This window comes from Marmota flaviventris, chromosome 11 (assembly GCF_047511675.1).
Source record: "Marmota flaviventris isolate mMarFla1 chromosome 11, mMarFla1.hap1, whole genome shotgun sequence".
Lineage (NCBI taxonomy): Eukaryota > Metazoa > Chordata > Mammalia > Rodentia > Sciuridae > Marmota > Marmota flaviventris.
In genome coordinates this window covers 21567333-21589604 of record NC_092508.1, presented here as the reverse complement: position 1 = coordinate 21589604, position 22272 = coordinate 21567333, and the positions used below count along the sequence as shown (strand labels likewise).

At 36.4% G+C, this 22272-nt stretch overlaps 1 protein-coding gene across 1 annotated transcript in view; it reads right to left on the bottom strand.

The window, feature by feature from the left end:
- Abca12 (ATP binding cassette subfamily A member 12) overlaps positions 1–22272 on the bottom strand; it is a 157144-nt gene that overhangs the window by 20964 nt on the left and 113908 nt on the right. The window contains exons 27-39 of the mRNA XM_027941876.2: positions 20952–21098; positions 19844–20030; positions 17910–18128; positions 16606–16802; positions 15719–15879; positions 13685–13921; positions 13187–13337; positions 10767–11019; positions 10099–10185; positions 9128–9221; positions 6607–6734; positions 4998–5085; positions 3132–3237 (exon numbers count right to left, since the gene is read on the bottom strand). Coding sequence (XP_027797677.2) covers positions 3132–3237; positions 4998–5085; positions 6607–6734; positions 9128–9221; positions 10099–10185; positions 10767–11019; positions 13187–13337; positions 13685–13921; positions 15719–15879; positions 16606–16802; positions 17910–18128; positions 19844–20030; positions 20952–21098 — 2055 coding nt within the window. The remainder of the gene's footprint in view (positions 1–3131; positions 3238–4997; positions 5086–6606; positions 6735–9127; positions 9222–10098; positions 10186–10766; positions 11020–13186; positions 13338–13684; positions 13922–15718; positions 15880–16605; positions 16803–17909; positions 18129–19843; positions 20031–20951; positions 21099–22272) is intronic.

Here is a 22272-nt window from a genome sequence, read left to right as displayed (position 1 = left end):
CAAACTATGGAACCAGCCTAGATGTCCATCAACGAATAAAGAATGGATAAAGAACATGTGATGTGTGTGTGTGTGTGTGTGTGTGTGTGTAAATATGATGATAAATATATGTGGTATACACACACACAAATGAGGTTTTATTTGACCATAAGGAAAAATGATCTTATGTCATTTGCATGAAAATGACTGGAACTAGAGACCATTATGTTAAGCAAAATAAGCCAAACTCAGAAAGTCAAGGGTCAGATGTTTTCTCTCAGGTGGAAGTATAGAGGAAAAGGAAAGGAAAGGTGTGTGTTGGGGATGGATCTCAAGACAAGCAAAGGGACAGCAGTAGAGGAAAGAAAAGAGGGGGAGAGGGAGGGGAGGGGGAAGTGCTGGGGAGTGATATTGACACAATTATGCTGTATATTGTGCGCATGTCTAAATATGTAACAACAAATCCCACCGTTATGTGCAACTATTATGCCCCAATTAAAAAATACGGTGAAGAAAATATTTCGAAAAAGGAAGGTGGCATGTTATGCCATGTCTACAGATGCAAAGCTAAAACGAGATGCTTCCATTGGCCATAGCTGCTAATGCAACAAAGGGTAAGACTGAACACTGGTGTGGAAGGAGCAATGTGCTAGTGCTTTTGAGAAAAAGAGTTTAGTTGTATAATATTTGTTGGAGAAAACAAACAAATCAGGGCTCTTTGGGAAGAAAGACAGAATTCTCATGAAAAATTAACCACTAGAGGGAACCACACGAATATAATAGATATTGACATTGCAAAGAAAAGCTAATTAAAACATTTTTATTAACATGCTAGAGTTTTTTTTTAAATCAATTTTACAGCTAAAATAAAATCCCAATTCATGCAGAATCCAGCAAAGATTTCTTTGAATATGTAATGTGTTAGGGGAAGGTGGTGGGAGAATAATTGGGTTCACTTTTAAACACAAGTCCTATTACCATGGTAGGCGGCCACGTCCATACATTACAAAACAATAAAAGTTATTTTAGAATGATACAGATTTCTTTTTTTTAAAGAAATGAAATTCGTTTCAGAGAAAGTAGAAAACTACCACTTTCATATATCTAATTAAGAAAAATTAATAAGAAATAAAAGTCAGACTATTATTAACCTCTTTATAACTCAACTTGAACCTTATATTTAAATAAAAAAGATAAATTTCAGCTTAGGATCCATACAAAGTTTATGTTCTAGAATTCTTACTTTTTAAACCCTGTAACTTACAAAACAATGGTAGGAGCTACAACAAGACTGCTAGAGTCTAGAAAGGCTTGGGTTATCTTGTTCTAAGTAAATAACTCTACTTATAAAGGAAAACAGAATAGTGCTTTTAAAAAGCTAGTGCCACGAACATCCTCTTGTTCTCTCTAGCTTTGCAATACTCTCCCCTAGTCATTTCTTTGGCTGTTTTACTTTCATTATCTGTCACAATATCTGTCTTTTGCTCTGAATAAAACATCCGACTGAAAGTCAAGTTTTCAACTTTACTTCAAACCAGGCTATACCAGACTTACCCGGCTTCAGTAGTACCATTTCATTTAATTTACCACTTTTGACTATGCCTTTTATTGATGCTCTAGATCTAAAGACTATCAATCTTTTTATTTTCTTTATGGTTCCTTCTGCTAGGAAAATGCCATAGCAGTTGGGGAAAAAAATACTGTTCTCTCTGAAATAAAGACTCTTAATGATTCTGTTGCTGGGATGAGAATTTGATGCGATGGTTTACTTCTACAATCACCAGTCCATCTGGCAGGCACCCTTATGCCCAACAGTAGGGAAATGAAAGAAAAGGGAGGAGTCAGCATTTCTCAAAGATAGTATGTATCTTTTTTCCTACTCAATAGGCTATTTATTAGGCTCCTTCTTTGCCAGCAAATGTGTTACTTAGATTTTGTTCATCTTTTTAATTATTATTTTTTTAGGATCAATATGGAAAAATAATTTGAGCAAGACTCAAAAAGATGAAATGGTCCAATGAACAGTAATTGAATTAGAAAAAGAAATAAATCAATTTCTTTTAGATTCCAGCACTATTTTAAAAAACTATCTGGGAGCCTTTTGGGAAATCCAGCTGAAGTAGACCTGAAGAGTTCAGAGAAGCAGTCTAAAGTCATAGTTTGGGTCTGGAATGACCCCCAAAGACTCATGTGCTTAAAGGAGCGCTCCCCAAAGCACCAATGTTCAGAGGTGGGGCTTTCAGGAAATGATTAGATCATGAAGACTTCGCACTCAGCAGTGCATTAATCCTTTTGGTGGGTTGATAATTTGGATGGATCATTGGGAGGTGGGACCTAGTTGAAAGTCACTGGGGGTGGGAGGCGGAAAGGTTTCTTTTGTCTCGGGTACCTTCTTCTTTCTCTCCTTCCCAGCTGCTGTGAGCTGAGCAGCTTTTCTCAGCCATGCCCTTCCGCCATGATGTTTCTGCCTCAGAGCCTGCACACCATGGACTGAATCCTCTGAAACCATGAGCCAAATAAATCTTTTCCTCCTCTCAGTTGTGTTTTGGACACAGTGACAAAAAGCTGACTAACACAGCTAACACAGGAATATTAGGAAAATGAACAAATAGGAGTCAGACAGTCTTGGGTTCAAATTCTACTTCTGGGAGAAATGATATCATCCTGAAGAGCGTTGAACAGATCAGTAATATTTTATATAAAGCATGCAACATATGGTGAGTGATCAGTGGATTGTAGTAATTTTGGTAGGTGTAGAGCATTTTAGTTTAAAAGTTTCATCTTCGTGTTTGGGTTGGTGAATGATATTTATAAACATTAATTGTTTAGAAGTTTTGGCCTATAGATAAGTATATAGTTTAAAGATATTTTCCTATGAGATATATCTTCTAGGTATGACTACAGACATGAGCAACAAGTTGGAGTTATTATCCTGAGTTGATAAATGAGAAAACTAAATTAATCTGAAGTTAAGGGAATTATCCAGAATGTTCCATCTGGCAGAAGTTACTACTTCCAAATTCCTCTTAAAGACCTGTGATTTAGATGCCATAAAATACCCGCCACTAGGAGGAAGTAGACATAATGTGCATTTTTTATAGGGAGAGTAACAAAAGTTGCAGCAGGAGATGCCTTTGTGTAAGTAACTTTACCATGCCGGGCAGCATCGTATTTTGACATGTTAACTCGCAGGATGAAATTATTCAGGCTGTTGAGGTAAGCTGGAAGGGAATGATAGCCTTCTGGATCATACCACACCTGTTAAATTCCAAAAGAAGGCAAGATCAATATTGTATTCATATAAATTAGGCTGCCTTTAACATCTGACAGGCTAGCTTGTTCATATTTGAGGAGCAAGGACCAATTTCTCAATAACTTATTTCATTTTAGCAGATTATGAGCTATTCCCCAGAGTGCTGGTCACAGACCCATGTTTCCAAATTAAAGATGGGCAGAGGTTAGGAAGACAGTTGTTCTGAGCAACAGCACAAAGCTATGAGCTATTCTAGAATCACAAAAAATCTTGATCTTGAATCTTTTCTATATCTTGAAATAAACTAGACACATCATTGGTATCTCCATCTCTGCAGCAGATCCATGGTGATTCTGAGTCTAGACTTATGTATTCTGATCCTCAAGAACAGTAGTTAAAAACAAATGGCATGTAAATCAGGATAGAAAAAGAAAGAAAGAAAATACATATACAAGTACTGGGACAAGATTGACAACCTTGAAATCACCCTACTAACTTTCTATTCCTGGCTATAACCCACAAGACAGTGAATAGCTTTATCTTCTACATTAATAACACAATAGTTTAAAATACTGGTGCACTCCAATTCAAATCAAATTGGTAATTCAAAATTGCAAATTTGATTTAGAGAGAAATTATTTCATATTAGAAACTCCGTTGTTTTAAGCAAGAATATTTGCTCTGTGTGTGGAGTGGGAGGGGGAGGAAGAAAATGGTAGAGTGCACTGAAATTCCTATCATTACTATTTTCTACATGATCTTGTGAAAAATCTGCTCATATAGGTCTTATAATATATATCACATAGGGATTTTGTGAGGAGGAAATTAGGTACTTTGTATGAAAGGTGATACTAATACTTGGCATATAATGGTCACTAAATGAAAATTAGTTTCCCCACTTCCTCCAGGACTGTATATGTCTCTTACTACCAAATGAGAAATAGGAGAAGGATAATTTAAAACTCCTATGACAGTCATTGATCATATAGGCAATCATATGTGCCTGAATCAGTGACTAGCTGGTTTCAAAGCATAGATTTGATCTAGAAGAAAAAAATATATAACCAACATGATTATTTATCTCCATTGAGTTCTGCTAAATTTCCAGCTTTAATAAGAAGCAAGGCTAAATATATGTATGTATGTACATGTACAAAAAGAAAATAGTATGTAAAGAAAAATGCATAAAACATTAATGTGTGGTGTAACAAAAAATTACAGGGGGAGTGCACCCATTCCAACACCCAGTGGGATGAGAAATAAAATTTACTTGTGTCCAGAATTCCTTTTCCCCAGCCCTCTGTGTTTGTCCATTTCACAATCCTTTCTCTTTCCCCAGAAAAATATGGTTGAGTTTTGCTACCCTTAAAGTTTGTGGTAAAGGCAGTCAGAGTCTATTGAATACGAATAATGATTGGAAGTTTAAGTCTACTTACTATATGAAGCTGAGTGTTTTCACTTCCATAGCTGAATGTTTTGTTGAATGAATTTAAAACTATTTCTAAATTCTATTGCATATCAGCATTGTGGTTGTGGTTTTGGCTATTATGAGCAATACTCCTGCACACAGTTTTGTCCCTAACCCAGGTGCTTATCTGTTCATGTTTCCCTAGGGTACATACACAGATTGAAATCACGGTGCTATAGGATATGCAAAATACCAATTGATTGTACACATGTTTTGTTTTTACCTCATAAAAATGTTTAAATGTGCCAATTTCCATCTTTATTTGTATGAGATCCTAGAAGAAAGACCATAATTTACCTTGGCAAGTGTTCTATTGGCAGGAACTCCTGTTATATCAAAACGAAGGTCATTAGTCAAACGCAGTCCAAAACTCCAACCTCCATATCTGCAAAGGATAATAAGAGTTATACTTGTTTTACTGGATAAAATCTTCATAAGTTGATCTCAATTACTTACATAGGAGCGTGATTTTTTTCCTTTCCATTAGGAACATATTTCCAGTACGAAATAAATGCTGCCTGACATATTTTACATTTTATTGATTCTTTTTATCATATTTTAATCTCAAGTGTACATTATAAGTAAAGGTAGAAAGTCCTTCTAAACAATTGCATATGTGCCATTCTAAAAATGAGAGGCAGTAATCCAATCAATCCCTCCATCTTAACTGAACCATGCACCATCTCAAAAGTCTTACTTTATATACAAACAGACATACGAAAAATTATGGTATATATGTGTAATAAGAATTGTAATGCAAAAAAACCAGTAAATAATACAAAATGATAATGTTAAAAAAGTCTTAATTTTAGTGCTTAACACTCATTTATGGGGAATTAACAATAGAGCAATAAAACATCAGTTATCTTTTTTTCAAGAGGCCCAATTTCTTCTATACCTCAAACTTTTTTCCCTAGTTTATTCTCTGGTGCCATGTTTTTTCTCATATGTTTGAAGGTGAGTTGAATTTATTTAACTACTTATCAGTTCATGGTATTCTAAAAACAAAAATGTTGATTTTTTTAATCCAAGTAGTAACTTCAAGTGTAGACGAATTTGGATGCCCATAAAATTAGGGTCCACCTACATAAATAATAGTGCAATGCAACTCACATTTGAATTATCTTCTTGAAAGGGAGGTTTTAGAACTGTTTGTTTATAATAAACCTATTTCATTTATAATAAATATATTATTTTATTGTAAGATATTCAAATATAGAAAATAAAAATATTTTATTGTTTATAATAAAACCTGCATTTATTGAAAACATTTCCTTGTATATCTATGCCTAAAAATTTCTGAAAGGATCTATATCAGAATATTAATAGTGATTATATCCAGGTGGAAGAAATATAGTGTTTTCTTCCTTTTGCTTATCTGTAGTTTAAAGTTATTTTACAGAGAATGTTAATTATCATCTTTAGAAGCAAAGGAGGAAAGGAGACCATGACAGTGATTTGAAGCTCAAGAACTTTTCATCCCTGGTAAATGCTTAGGTGGCTTAGGCATGTGGCCTTGCTACACAGGAGGACACTTTGTCCACTCACAGATACATTTTAAGTTTTGAGATATTTTTATTGGAACTAAAGCCAACTGTTGACAAAAGTCATGCTTTCAAACATTCCAAATACACATGATCCGGTCAACAATTTCTCTTTTCCTTTAAGAAAAACAATAAACAAGTTTATTAATATATTTTGAAGTCTAAAACAGCCAATGCTTTTTAGTTTGCTCAAATTAGTCTTAGAGACACTATTTAATACAAGAGACTCTTTAGACAACACTAAGAGCTTAACCATGTAAATCATCAATAGAAATTTGCAACTATCATCTCCACTGTCTCAAGTTTAGAAGTCAGTTACCATTAAAGTTACTAAGCAATAAATATGTCATAGAGTATTGTACCTTTTTTGGACAAACTCATTTGCGGTTGATATGAGATAATTTTCCATGTGGTGCCCAGTGAGATTATAAATTACTTGGGAAGAATAAGTTCTTCTATGAGGTGGAGAATAGTTAAATTTAGGACATTCCTGGAAAAAGAAATTAAAAATTAGTTTCCTTTCGGCTGTGCTATGCAGATTAAGTAGATGATGTCAAGGAGTTTCAGTCTTCTGATTTGTCTATCACTGCAACTGGTGAAGTGTGATAAAACTGTCCTTTGACTCTAAAGAACTTTGAAAAAGAGGTCATCTTGCCTATGGCCAGGAAATTAGCATAAATAGTTATTATCACTGTAGAGCATATACATGTGTTTAGGATTTGTGTAAAGTTAAGGACATAAGTTTAAAAATGTGTGACATTTCTTTCAGTTGCCACCAAGGCAATGTTTTTGAAGAATAACACTAAACATAAAGATGCCACAAAATTCTCTCAAAAATTCACAGAGTCAGGTACAGTAGTGTATGCCTATAATCCCAGCAGCTCTGGAGTCTGAGACAGGAGGACTGCAAATTCAAGACTAGCCTCAGCAATTTAGCAAGGCCCTAAGCAACTCATTGAGAACTGGAGTGTTCAATCACTGAGACACATCCCCAACCCTTTTTTAATTTTTATTTTGAGACAGGGCCACATTAAGTTGTTAAGACTTAAGTTGCTTAGGGCCACATTAAATTGCTGAGACTGGATTTCACCTTTTGATCCTCCTGCCTCAGTCTCCTGAGCTGCTGGGATGTGCCACCACTCCCGGCCTACTCACATTTCTGACGGGAATACAATAGATGTGTAATTGCAGGTCCCACAGGGTATGCATATTTTCCACACCAGTATGTACTGTCAAATAGTTTAAAAATTATTTGTACACAGTAAATTGACATCATGAGTATATGTTTGCCAACACTTGGAATTTTCCTTCTTCATTTTAGCCATTCTGGTGTTTGTGGAATGGTATTGCTTTGTGGTTTTAATTTGAATTTCCCTGATGATTACCTGTTCATGTACTTATGGGCCATTTGGATATTCTCTTTGTGTAATGTCTATTTATTTTGCTATTTTTCTACTACATAATCTTTTGTTTTGCTGATTTGCAGGAGTTATATATAATCTGAATGTAAGTCCTTTATTATATGTTGATACAACTACAATGTCACCTTCTACTCTACAGATTTCCTTTTTAACTCTCTTCTTTCAAAAATCTTAGGACTCGACTTTATCCACAGAATATGTCTGATATACATAGCACCAATTATGCAAAGTGACACATTGTTATTAAACAGCTGAAAATAAACTGACATGTAGGTTAAAAATGTTTAAAGTCTACGTTTTTTGGATTAATAAAAATTACCCAGCTTCCAATTTTAAATATTAACTTAGCTGACTTTTACTGTGAATTAAAGAAATATATGAAGAATTTTAGGAATCGGCTAAATTAGATGAGGGATTAAAAAACTTTGACTGCTAAATGTAAGACTAATTTTAAATATTCAAGGATTCCAATATCAGATCCCAGCTCTTACTGTTAGTGGCTAATTTGCATGAGAACACCAAAATGGATTGTAGTCACTGAAAATATGTCCAATCTAAAATATGGTAAATCATATGTCAAAGTTCAGGATACAACACATTTGTCACTTTGAATAAAATGTCACTAGATTCCACCTCTGTAACAAAATCGATATCATAGTGATCCCTAGGGATTAATAGTGATATTTTCATCAATGTTCTTAAATTTTTAAAAAAATTTCCAAAAGTTACTATAATAATTATATAATCTTATGGAGTACAATGTTTGATTTGGATACATATGTATAGTGATCAAATCAGGAACATTTAATTTCCCTAATGAACTTGATTCTCTTAGAAGTTCGGTGAATTAAATATGTGATGCATGCACAAATATAAAACAATGAAACCCATTATTCTGTGTAATTAAAATGCATTAATAAAAAAGTTTGGTGAACTAATAAGGTTGGAAAACAAAAGTCAGTATTCATAGGATATAGACAGAGTAAGTGAATGTTGGGTAATTTTTCCTCTTTTAGGAAGTGATTTCTTTCTTGCAGTCTGGAGGAGTTGCTTGGAAATATATGGACTTCCACTCTAGACCTACCCATAACTGACTTCCCCACTGACCATTGTGGTCGTCACACTGTATTTTCAAATATGACAGTTATGGTCTCATTTTGTCCCGTGAAACACAGCTTTCCATTTAGAAGTGAACTGAGATCAGAAATTCATTTTTAGTTGGTTTCCACACAGACCATCATAGAATTTGTTTCCTTTGGAAATTTGTCCTGAGTTGGATCTAAAACAGTGACTTGGAGCTCAAAGTCAATATTTTTGAGCTGCCCAGGTCCATATCTCTGAGCTCCTAGCTTCCATAAAATGAAATTATACGACTCCTTGGTAACCTGGATAGATCTTTCAAGGTTTGATATTTATTCCTTTTTTTTTTTTTCTACTTTGCTAATACCAAATTCCATTTTACCTGGACATTTTCTGAGCAGGAACAAACACCAAAATTAGTGATAGGTTCTCCACTAGTGTTCCATCTTTCCAGACTGTCTTTCTTTAAACACCGTCTGCAAATAAAAATGAAATGTATGTATGTCTATTCTCATATTTACCTAGAAGCATATAAGAAGCACTTGGTATTAAATATAGGTGTGTAGTCTTATGTGCAATTTACCAGTTTTTATACTCCGAATATGACATTTTGTGGTGGTGGGGGTTGAGGGAGAGTATTTATTGATTAAACAGTGTTGGGATCAAAGCACATTAAATTGTCTTGCTCTGGTGGGATGAGGCTTTTTATTCCCTTTATTCTCCTTGCTCTCTTCATCTTCTCTTCTAACAGGTAGGGGATGCTTTAGCATAATAATCTACCAAGCTCAGATTGACATATATACTATTTTGACAGTTTAAATAAACAAATCAAATAGTGCAAAGACCAGGGAATTGGGAGTCAAGACTTAAGACTCAGGGTTAGCTACGCATCTACTATCTAGAGTTTTTTTAAAAATATTTTTTAGTTGTAGTTGGACACAGTATCTTTAATTTATTTATTTATTTTTATGTGGTGCTGAGGATCAAACCCAAGGCCTCACCCGTGCTAGGTGAGCACTCTACAATTGAGCCACAAACCCAGCCCCACTATCTATAGAGTTCTTTATGCAAGTTTCTTAGTCCCTTTGAGCCTCGGTTTGCAGAGTGGGATTAATAATGCACAGGGTCATGACTGTTAAATATAAGTATGTATACAAAAGAGCAGACAAATTATAAGGCATTTGATGGTTCATTATTATAGTACAGCAAAGCCTAGGATCACTCTAAAGGAAATAGATAAAATATGTTAAACACAGATACCCCTGTGAGCAGTTCACAAATAAAGCACACATACATGCACACACATAAACTGGGTTTGTTTGAAATGAAAGAAAAGGAGCAAGGACCACTTACGAATCACTGGTGTTCAGACACACATTGTCAATGCCCGGGAAATCCCACATTGCTGAGACTAGTCCTTTTGTGCTTGGGTGAGAATTCCTGAAACATTTAAAAAAATGGAATCAAATCCATGGTCTTCCACTAGTCTCCCATATTAAATTGATGTTTATTAACAATTTGAAGACATGAAATTATGCCAACTGAAAGACTATTTACTTAAAAATCAAAGAAAGTCTGTTTCCAGGGGTAAAAGGTCCTAGAAAAAAATATGCACATGCTTTATTGTTCTTCTAATAGTCACATGCATTTAGGGATCACCTGTTGTACAAGTCATGTTATATTACATAGAACTGTGATGTTCTGTATAATTTGTCAGAATAATAAAATATTATGTGCTATATAATACAACAGACTTGGAGGTCACATACAACATGGATTTCTTGATAATCATTAAAATACATATCTACTGTAACATTATTTTTGCAAAAATTTTAATAAGCTATTTGTTGGTAGTTAAAGTTATGTATTGCAATAAGTCAAACTGTCCATTCTCTTAATAGAACCAGATACTGCAGTTCCTATGTTCTTTATGTTTCTGCTTTCCATGGCATTCAGGAAAGTCCAGCCACACCCCTAGAAGCATTTTGGGATGTTCTTTTGATTTATGAAAAGAAACTCACGCATAGAAGGCGGTCTGTTCGTGGGTGCCATAAAGAGAGGGGGAGATCTGGATCTCTGGATAACTGTTGCTGGAATCTCTCAGCGTGCCCAGGCCCATGGCAGTGGTCACAAAGACAATGGGGAGAACAACTTGGGCAATGAGGCCTTTCCAGTTCCTTCGGGTATGGTGAAACCTCTTTATGAGAATAGCTAGGATCTTCTTCATTAACAGTCCAAAACCGTCCAGCCTCTCTCCTCTTGTCAGGACTTTGTCTGGTTGAGGAAAAGAGATTTGATATGGTTCTAAGAGCTTTTTTTTTTTTTTTTTTTGCAGTGCTGAGGATTGAACCTAGAGCCTAGTACATACGAGGCAAGCACTACACTCCCAGCCCATTCTGGGAAATCTTAATAAATCTAATAATAAGTCACTGCAGAAACTACGGATGGATGATAAGATGTGGTGTGGTAGGAAAAGCTTTTATTTTAAATATTTGGATTGGAGGTTTAAAAATTCATTTGTCAGCCCGGGCCTTGAGCCTCAAATTGAGGACAGATTTAATATGCATCTCCTAGAATATATATAAAAGTACTTTAAAAATTATAATTCATGAGGCACAAAATAGTCCTAAACATATGCATAGTAATTTTAGTGCTTATAAGTCCAATTGTCTCTAATTCTAACGTGAAGCCCAATGAATTTACCCCAAGTGTAGGAAAAAGGAATCCTCTTCTCTGAAGTATAATTCTAGTTCAACCACTTGTTCATCAAATTCTCTTTAGAAATTTGGAATAATTATGGTGTTTTGAAATTCAATTTTTATTTGTGTCTCCAATAAAAAAAAAGACCTCACTTAAAAGAACGTTTTCTCCTCACTACCCCCAAAAAATTTTGAAATGCTCTTTAGGTGCTAAGAAAATTCTATGGCTTCTGAGAATCAGGGAAGCTGTGGAGGCCATAACTGTTGTTCCCTCTATGGAGCTCTTATGGCTAATACTTCCAGCAGCTCCTTCTAAAAAAAGTAGGCTCAAGTATCTCATTCTCATGCCTGCCACCAAGCATGCCTTCACATGTGATAAGATGACGGTATTCGTCAACACTGTGTATATTTTTAATTTTCCATCTCAAATTATGCAGCACAAAAATCATGATCTTCATTTAGCTGATAAGAAAAAATACAAAGCTGCTTAATTTAAAATGAATTCCAATTAAACAGAGGGAACAAGTTTAAATGCAAACTCATATCTCTGCAAAAGGGAATTGTAGAAGTAGCTGAATATTTTGAGTTAATTAGTATGCTTTTCTGTTTCTTGAGAAATTACATGTGGATGACTTACAGGTGTATCAAATGGAGTAAATGTGCTTTCTCAAAGATAATGTCAAGGAGGGGAACGTTTTGACTAAAGAATAGTTTCAAATTATGAGACAAATGCAGAGGCAAATATGTAGCATTTACTTCCTGAAGCAGATGACCATTGTCTAATCAAAGTCCTCAATTCCGTGGACTCTACAATTATATTCCACAAAAGGTGATAAACGAGAAATGTGTCAGAGGACAAATGAGACTCAAATTCCGGAGTTATACAAACATCAGAGATTACCTTTTCTGAGTTTTAGAGACAGGCGAATGTTTAATTAAAAGTTCTGTTCCTAGAGAATTTTCCCCATTTAAGCAAACTATTGAAATGACTACTCCATAATTTATATATCATTTTACTACATTCTTCCATAAGTAAATAGTGTTTCCAGAGGTATAAATTAACTGTCAGAAAGAGACTAAGTGGCAATAAAAGTTATTTTTTAGAAGAATTCAACCCCTCAAAATCATGTCAAGAAACATGGTTTTTCAAAGATAAAAGAATTGAGGGGGGGAAACCTGCTATTACAGATACTTAGCCATCAAGTCCAACTTAATCAATTCAGAGATATTCCTCCCAAAGTATTTTCTTGGTCCTTGAGTGACTCAGACTAGAGGATGTTAGATTTGCTTTCCAGAGAGATGCTATAAAAGTGATGATTCTTCCCCCACCCCATTTTTACAATGACTATTGCCTCCACTGGTACACATCTAATCACTGGGCATGAACTACCTTACAAGATAACCTAGTACATTGATGGGTAGTACCAGTTACCAGAAGAATCTTCCCATATTGGCACAAATCTGAAACTGCAGTGAAAACCACTTGCCATGAATAGAAAGAATACCCAGCGCCACCCTTATCAAGGGCATTCTTCCACATTCTTCAAAGTATTTTTGAAATAGAGGATTTGGTTTGTTCTGACTAATTTTTGTATATTAGAAAGGAAACTTGTGTTGCCTTTGGCAATTTTATTTTCAAATCTACAATGAAACTTAAAAGTCAAATTTCAAGAAAAATTCAAAATTGTCCTGTGATTTTCTCATTTCTAGGAATTAAGCAAAATATCTACTTTATATTTTACCGTCTCTGTCTGTGAAGTTGCTGCTGCTCACAGATAAATCATCAGGAGTTGAGATGCCATTGGCACTGGAATTCCCAATTTTCTTTTGAGTTAGGTGCTCAAGACTCATATCACTATTTTTTTGTGATTCCTTAGTCAAGTTCAGAAAGACCTAGAAAAAGAAGCCAGATCACTTGATTAGCATAAAACATACATATTTCTTCTAGTTTCTAAGCTTAATTTTGATTGTAAATTTTTATCACATTTATTGAGACAACTATTTCTCATCTGACTTGAGGAGAATATTCTTATATATGGAAAGATGGGTATTCTGTAGTTGAGGTGACATTTTAAATTAGTCTTCCATAAGAATTGTACAGAAAGCATTCTAAGCTTTTCTGATTTTGTGAAACATTTATGCTAAAATATTTATTTTGTTTTTAAAAAGCTGCATACACTTATTCTCAGGGGAGAGCCAGTTATAACAACTTTAAGAAATAAAGAAATGTCCTCATGTACCTCTTCTACAGTGGTGTCTGAAATGCCATAGCACCCGATGTTGAGGTCGCCCATGCCCTCATCCAGTGCTCTTAGGAGTGACAGGTAGGCTCCTGAGACTTTGGTGCTGAATGGAGGGAGCACATACACGAGCTCTCCCCCGATATCCTCCTTGAGGTAGGCTTCTGGGAGGTGCGATCGGATCATGGCTGTCACAGCCGTGGTGTTACATATTGCATTTGCATCCAGATTTGGACTCTGAAAGCAAAACAGAAGTTAAACACTTTGCTCCATGCACTATAGTGATCCAAGCCCCTAATCAGAGGGCGACGAGTTCATTGAGGTCATTCTAGAGCTGAGTTGGATCCCACACCACCTGGTGGGTCCCTGTCCCACCTGGGGACTCTGCAGTGGTCTGTAAGTCCCTATTTTGCCTGCCTTGTTCTCCCACCCCACCTTGCCCCTTCTCCAAGCTCACAGCCCATCTCCTTCCTTTCTCTTGCTTTACTCCAGTGGACTCTTTTGATGGTGTTGCTGGAGCACTTTTGCCTCCCATGCGTCCTGCTCAGGAGCTTTGTCATTGCCACACAGAGCAGCATGTCCCCTTCTTTCTCCAGTTCCAACTCATGGCTCAACTGTTGCTTTCTCAGAAAACTCTTCTTTTACTGCCCCACTTCACAACTGGACCCCTCAGCATTCCCTCTCTCCCCCTCCTGGTTTATTTCTGTAGTATACATAGAAATAAACATACTAAGTAATTTACTAATTACTAATTGATAGTACATTCATTTACTTATTGATTGTATCATATAGATTTCTCTGACTCCACTAGAGTATACACCCCACTGAGGCCACAAATTTTAATAGCCTCAGTTCAGTGATGAATCCTTATTGCCGAGCACAGGATTTGAGGGCAGTATAAGGCTTAATTTTGCCCCTACTACATGAATTTATGAATGAATTAATGAATATAATAATGAATTACTTTTCATATCTTGGAAGTCACATCAAGGTGATTCAGATATAAAATAAATAGTGGTAGTCAAATCATGCTTAATTGGCATTTCAGTTGGCATTTCAGTTCTTACACATATCTTAATTCATTTGGCATTTCAGTTCTTACACATATCTTACACAGTATTGTTAAATTATATGCTCTGTGAGGTGATAGAGCCATTCTTAGTCAGCATTTTTGTCCTCTAAAAAGTGTAAAAGCTCTGCCGGACACTGTGGTGCACACCTGTAATTCCAGCAATTCAGGAGGCTGAGGCAGGAGAATCACGGGTTCAAAGCTAGCCTCAACAACCTAGCGAGGCCCTAAGCAACTTAGTGATACCCTGTCTCAAAATAAAAAATAAAAAGGGCTGGGGATATGGCTCAGTGGTTAAATGTCCCTCGTTTTAATCTGTGGCACACATACACACACAAAAAGTAAAAGCTCCAAAGCTCCACTGACCTGTATTAGTCTTCACTCTGTACTCAAGAAGTCTTGATCAGAGATTTATTCATATTCTCTTCATTTGCTTTTGATAAGCCAGAAAATTTAAACTTCATTTTATAGGTTGAAATGCTAGGGAAAGTAAAAGGCTGATACTCCATCAGTAACCTTAAGGTGGAGATCAGTTCTTAGCTAGACTTAGTTGATCTTTTTCTTTTTCTTTTTTTTTTTTTTAACTAGGGATTGAATCCAGGGGCACCTAACCACTGAGCTACATCCTAGCCCTTTGTATTTATTATTTTGAGACAGGGTATCACTAAGTTCACCTAGACTTTGATACTTCATGTGCCATGTCCCCAACCACCACCAGCAGCATCACCTGGGAACTACTTGGAAATTTAGCAAATTCTGGAGTCTCAACTCATATCTAATGGATCAGGGGTAGGACCAGAAATCTGAGGTCTTACTCAATACCTCCAGGATTCTGATGCTTGCTCAGGTTTGAGCTAGCATCTTAATAGGTTTTAGCAATGAATAAAGTCAGTGAGAGTCTGCCTCTGTTTTGTATACAAATTAATATATAATCCTCAGTGTGGTATAATTTCTCTCATACCAACCTTCTTCTTGGTGAGTGTGAGGTGATACCCATCCCCAAAAGCCTCCTTGAGGTAAAACGGGGACCCGCAGCACCGGAGTCCCCCCTGCTCCAGGAAGGCAATGCGGTCACTCAGCACTTCAGCCTCATCCAAGTGGTGCGTTGACAAGATGATTGTTCTGGCTTGAAAATAATACAGTCGAGAACAACAGAGAATGAGAAAGCAAGATACAATTCCCAAGACCAGAATTAGCAAGAGTAAATTCTGTGACATGTGAGAAGAGTCACATTTTGCAAGATATTCGAAAAAAAAATTGACTAGAAGAAACTTCTAAAATAAAAGAAAATTCAGAACAGATGTGCTTAAGTATTTGGGGGAGGGTATTTTTCATACAGGTTGGCAGCAAATAAGCATTTATGATGCTATCTGGGTAAAAGTCCATCATTGGCTGATCAGGCACTGGCAATTCTCTAATCTGTGTTTTATTCCTGTGGCTTCCTTTGGCATTTCTCTCCCTGTCTCCCCACTGCCCCCAACCCCCTCTCTCTCCTTCATTTCTTCACTATGAAGAAAGCAATAATTTTAAAGACTTTTTGAATATTCCTCTCTGATTAATCCACTCCACTCTGATTACTCCTTTGCTTCACATCCTGTTAGCACTTATTTAGTCTGTTTTCAGTTTATTTTCATTTGTGTATGTTTGGTATCTCTAATTAGATTCTGAGCTCCTCTAGGCAGACCTTGGAACTTCTGTTGGATTTACAGGCTCTCAAAAAGGCCAGTTAAGTGCCCCACTCACAGTGGGCATTAGATAGATATAAACTAATTGACCTAGAAGTTTAGCTGAGAGGAGAGAAACCTTGGGAAAAAAGACCATGTCAGGCGAAGTCACAAGAAAGTACTCATACCGGTTTTGTTCTTGGATATAACATCCCATATACTTCGACGAGAACATGGATCAACTCCTGTAGATGGTTCATCCAAAATTACTACCCTGGATCCACCAATGAGAGCTATGGATATCGATAGCTTCCTCTTCATTCCTCCTGACAATGTTCCAACTCTCTTATGACGATGGCTATACAGTCCAGTGTCCTTTAATGTTCTTCAAAAGTGATGTACAGTGGTTACATTTTACAGATAGGCTACTAGAATATTAGCATTCACTAAGCAGCTATCATGAGCTCAGGAAGATGTCATTGAGAATTCAAAAAGCTTATTATATATCATATAGTGGAACATACAAAAATTGATATTAAGAGAAAACACAAGGCAATATACAATTCATTCATTTGACAAATACTCAGAATATCTGCCTATTGTATTGAACAGCTTGTATTTTGTGCCAGATCATGTTTTAAGTGCTGGAGAAAAGAAGTGAGTAGGTGAAGTTTCTACTCATAAGGAGATTGTATTCTAATATACATGAGTATATCAGGAGGGATGGGGGTAAATTCAGTCAATAAGCAAGTCTGTAATGTGCCATGTGGTGATAAGTACAATAAAAAAATAAAGCAGGGTGTGTGACATAAAGAGTGCCTGGGGCATGCTATGTTAGGGATCTATTTTACATGTGGCTGTCACCTCAGAGAAGGGAAGATTTGAGCAGAGAGTAGAAAAGTAGACATTTGACCAGGAGTAAGTCAAATGGCGGTCTGGAGAGAAGTGCTATTGGTTGATGGAAGAGTAAGTAAGCAAACAGGCCAGCACGCCAGAGCAGAGTGAGTGGGAGGCCAGTGAAGGAAATGAAATCAGAAGGAACATTGGGGGCAGGACATGCAGTGTCTCATAGGCCTTAATAATGACATTATTGAGTGTTATGCTGAGCGTGACAGGAAGTCACTTCAGGGTCACACAGGAGTGACATGGTCTGATTTGCAGTTGAAAAATATCACCCTGTCTGCTCTTGAAAGAACAGATTGTATGTGTGATGGGAGAGTAGAAGCCAAGAGCTTAGTCTGGGGGCTGGGACCAATGTGGTAGCCATGGAGATTAAAAATAGGATTAGGGGCAATATAGAAGTTAGAAGGAGAGAGAGTGAAACAATTTCAGTACAACCAGTTGGTGAAGTTAATGACATTAAATGGATATAAGCAGAGAAGTAGAAAAACTAAAAACCAATTGTTTGTGGGAAACATTTCCTATTGCTATGATCTCTAGAACTTGACCAAGCTCTGTATCTGTGCATGTTCTTGTTCCTGTCATGACTCACCTTTTCACTTCCTCATGCAGCTGCTTTTTAGTCCAGTGAGGAACTTTGATGGAGCCGTATAAGAGAAGGTGTTCTTTAGTAGTGAGGTAGCTGAACAAGACATCATGCTGCATGCAGACCCCCATGTTCTTCCGAACAGAGTCTAGGTCTGTTTTAATATCTTTTCCATACACAAAGATGGTGCCCGCAGAGGTACCAAACAGTCCAGTCAACATGGAGCTGGAAATGAAGGAATGATAAATGAGGTATGGACCAGGCATTTAAACACCACTTCTCCATGAAATGCCCTAGAGGGTCCTCAAAATCAACAGGATCTTTGCCCTCAAGCCTGCATCTTCATTGATCTTATCTATTTCCTTGTGTGATAAATTCATGTACAGGTTGCACCAGCCTGAAATCCATCACTGTGGTTACCTCCTATCTTAGCCTTCTTACTACACTCACATTTCTCTATTCTTACAGTTACTACCATGGAACCAGCCACCATCACCACATGCCTAGCCCATGGCTGTGAGCTCCCAACGTATATGGCTTCTTCCCATATACTTTGGTTATCTGCAGTCCCATTCTGTACATCGTGACTAGAAGATTCCCACCTTAGATTTTCCCCATTGAGCAATTATTTAATACCCATCTCTTCCCTCCATTATATGCAAACTCCATAGGGTCAGGAAAAGGACTGTCTTCTCACCATTCTCTAACCAGGGCCTTGCAATAAATGCCTTTGGATTAAATAGAGAACCAACAGAATATTCAACTTACCCATAAAAATGTATTGAGATACAAATAGCATATTAATTATTCATATTTAAAATTTTATATCCAGAAAAATAAAATGGGGCAGCCTCAGTTTAAATCACAGCCTCTTTAAATGTCTTCTCTATTTTTTTTCCTCACTGGCCTCTTATTTCCTATAAGAAATCTTACTTTTTAAGCACTGTATTCTTATTAGAAAGTCAACTCTAGCTTTAAACAGGTCATACAAATAAAAGAGGCTATATGTTCACTCTTTCCATGACCTTCCTCTATCCCTTTTATTTATGAAAAAATATCAATTGCAGTCTTTTGGCAGTCACTGAGCTTACTTACAATGCTTGGAAATAAGATGTGCAACAACTGACACATTTTCTTAAACAAAGGCTAGAGTATCCATAGCACTGACTGAGCAGCTAAGAGCAGTGGAGGAGAATCAAACACACACACACACAAATGTAAATGTCACTTTCACACATTTGAATCTGTCCTCAATTCTGACATAGGAAACTACAACTTAAGAGATGAGTGAGAAAAGACAGTCCCTGTACTGCCTCTGGCCTTTTTGATTTATATCTGATAGCGGGTGATTCTTCTGTTTCTTTATGAATCAAGGTAAGGATTTCCTGTGATGGAGCAGCAGGGGCTGTGTGTGTTCACACCAGGATGTGCAAACTCAATCTTACACAAGGACCATACCAGAAATCCAAATAAATGAAACAGACTGGATGGATGAAGCAGTGAAGATTAGTGGAGCCCAAGGAACAACCAGAAAGCGAATGTTCCCTTTAAGAGAATAACCCTCAATGAGCTACAAACAATGTCCCTGCTTAAGAATGTGCACTTAATGTTGCAGAACTTCTTATTACCTAAGACATGCCAAGAGTATTTACCTCTGTTAGGAAACTCCTAATTTTAAAATATTTGCACCAAAATTAAACATTTTAAGCTGTATCGAGTAGGCCAAAACTAGGTGGAACAAATGCACTTATCATCTGGTGGGTCCAATCTAGGCTTTGAGTTCAGATTTAGATTCTATTCTATAGGATATAAGTTGAACCATCTTATTTTATCTAGAAAATGTAATAACTTATTTTTTTAATAAAAAGACATTAATTTACAAAAAGAGCAATATGTTTTATAAAATGATCCCATGATAGTAACTGTTGGAAATAACATACATGGTAGTAGTTTTCCCAGCTCCATTGGGTCCCAGTAAAGAAGTAATGTGCCCTTCATAAAAGTTCAGATTGAGGTTGTCAACAGCGACTTTGGAGCCATAGATCTTTGTGACTCCGTGCAGGGCAACTCCTACTGGGAGATCTTTAGGTTCTGGCTCAATGTTGGAGGGGAACATGTACTCAGGACCTAAAGAGAAATCAAAGGAAGCGTTGAAAGTTCACGAATAAGAACATACAGCCAGAGCTAGACTTTTCTCAGTAACAATTAGAGACCATATAAATACAATGTTCTGAGAAAGAAAACCCAGAAACAAATGATTTATTACAGTTCTTACTTGGTTCTTACTTGGTTACAAAATGAATGAGGTGGGAAACCACATTCTCTAAGGTTTATATCTCTAAGGGACCTCTATTGGAAAAAGCAATTCCAAAATGCAGTTCTATAATCCTAAATTCTCCATCTTCAATGGATCCTGAATATTCAAAAGCTAAGTCTGAGGCTTTGTCCTCTGTTTGGGAGGGATGATACCAGTTTACTGATAAATGTCTAAACATTGTGATTTTTACAGATGCAAGGCTAGCTTGGATCTCTGGTTTACAGAATCCAGTTCATTAATTACTCCCTATTTCTTCAGGCATCACAATAGACAGGTTACCTGAGTCATCCTTACCTTATAAAGATGACACCACTCACCCAATGTCAGCAAGATATAAGCTTTGAATTATTTTCTAGCAATAGTGATGGGTTATACTAAATTACCCTTATTTTTTACTTGGTTACTCCTTATGACTGGTGGCAGATGGCTGGAATTAGGGGTGCAGACTGTGGCCAAGGAACAAAATTTTCCTCTGTGTGAGTCTAACTGGACCACAAAGGGATCTACAGTCTTGGCCTAATTAGCACCATATGCTAACCAACAGAGCTAATGAGGCCAGAAAAAGCCACAATTCAATCCCCATAAGAGTCCAAACACATATCTGTAGACCTATTCATCCAAGACTAAAAGGATGATAATTTTGCCATTTAGAAAAACATGATTAAAACTATTGGTCATGTAATTTTTATATCATTTATCTATAATAATGCATGTTGACCTACTTGTCTTACTGGCAGATGGGTTGGTGTTCTGCATCATGATGTTGGTAAACATAAGACCATTGCTTTTCTCATGCTTCACCTCTGCACAGCCAAATCGCTCCTTCCAATAGGAAGGAAGGATTGGAAAATACCATGGAGCTGCCATACCATATGTCCCTGGAATAAGAATATATTAGGAAAAAATATTATTAATTGATTTTTAAGATAACTATCAGGAACTAGACAATAGAATACTATGTATGGTTCAGAAAATAAATTCCTTTGCATTTTTAAAATTTTTATTTTAGTTTTCAGTGCTAGGGATTGAAAACAGAACCTCATGCATGCGAGGCAAGCACTCTGTCACTGAAATACACCCCAGCCCACTTTCTTTTTATTGATATTATATAAAAACTAAAAGACAGTCTCAGGATACAGAGTCAAGAATATAATCTCTCTTCATTTTTTTTTATTAAACAGCTTCATTGGGGTAAGATTACATACCATAAAATTTACATAATGAAAGTGTACACTTAGGTTTTTTATAAAGTTGTGTAAGCATCACCACAATCCAGTATTATTACATTTCTGTAATTTCAGAAAGTTCTGTGCTCTTCCCCCAGTCCCAGGCAATGGCTGATCTGCTTTCTATCTCTACATTCTCATTACTTAGAGCTAAGTTTTATGCAAATGAAATCAAACTGTTTCATTCATTTCTAGCATTAAAATGTACAAATATAAATAAAACTTAATGGAAAAGCACTTAAGCATATTAGAAACGATGACCACTGGAGAAACAGAAAGGGAGCCCAGCTAGTCTTCCACTTGAGTCTGGTCAGTTGTCCTTAGAATTAGAAACTTGGCTTTTGCCTTTTACTATCTCATACATTTTTTTAAAGATATTTTTATTTGTTTTAATTAATTATACATGACAGTAGAATGCATTTTGATACATCATACATAAATGGAATATAACTTCTCATTCTTCTGGTTGTATGTGATGTAGAGTTACACCATTTGTGTAATCATATATGCACATAGGTAATAATGTCCAATTCATTCTACTCTCCTTCCTACTCCCATACTCCCTCCCTTCCCTTCACTCCCCTCTACCTAATCCAAAGTACCTCTGTTTTTCCCTAACACCCCCTCTTATTGTGAGTTAGCATCTGCATATCAGAGAAAACATTCCGCCTTTGGTTTTTTGGAATTGGCTTATTTAACTTAGCATGATATTCTCCAGCCCCATCCATTTACCGGCAAAAGCCATAATTTAATTCTTCTTTAGGCTGAGTACTATCTCACACTTTTATTTGGAAAACTTGGGTTGATTTGCCAATGTTTCATGCTT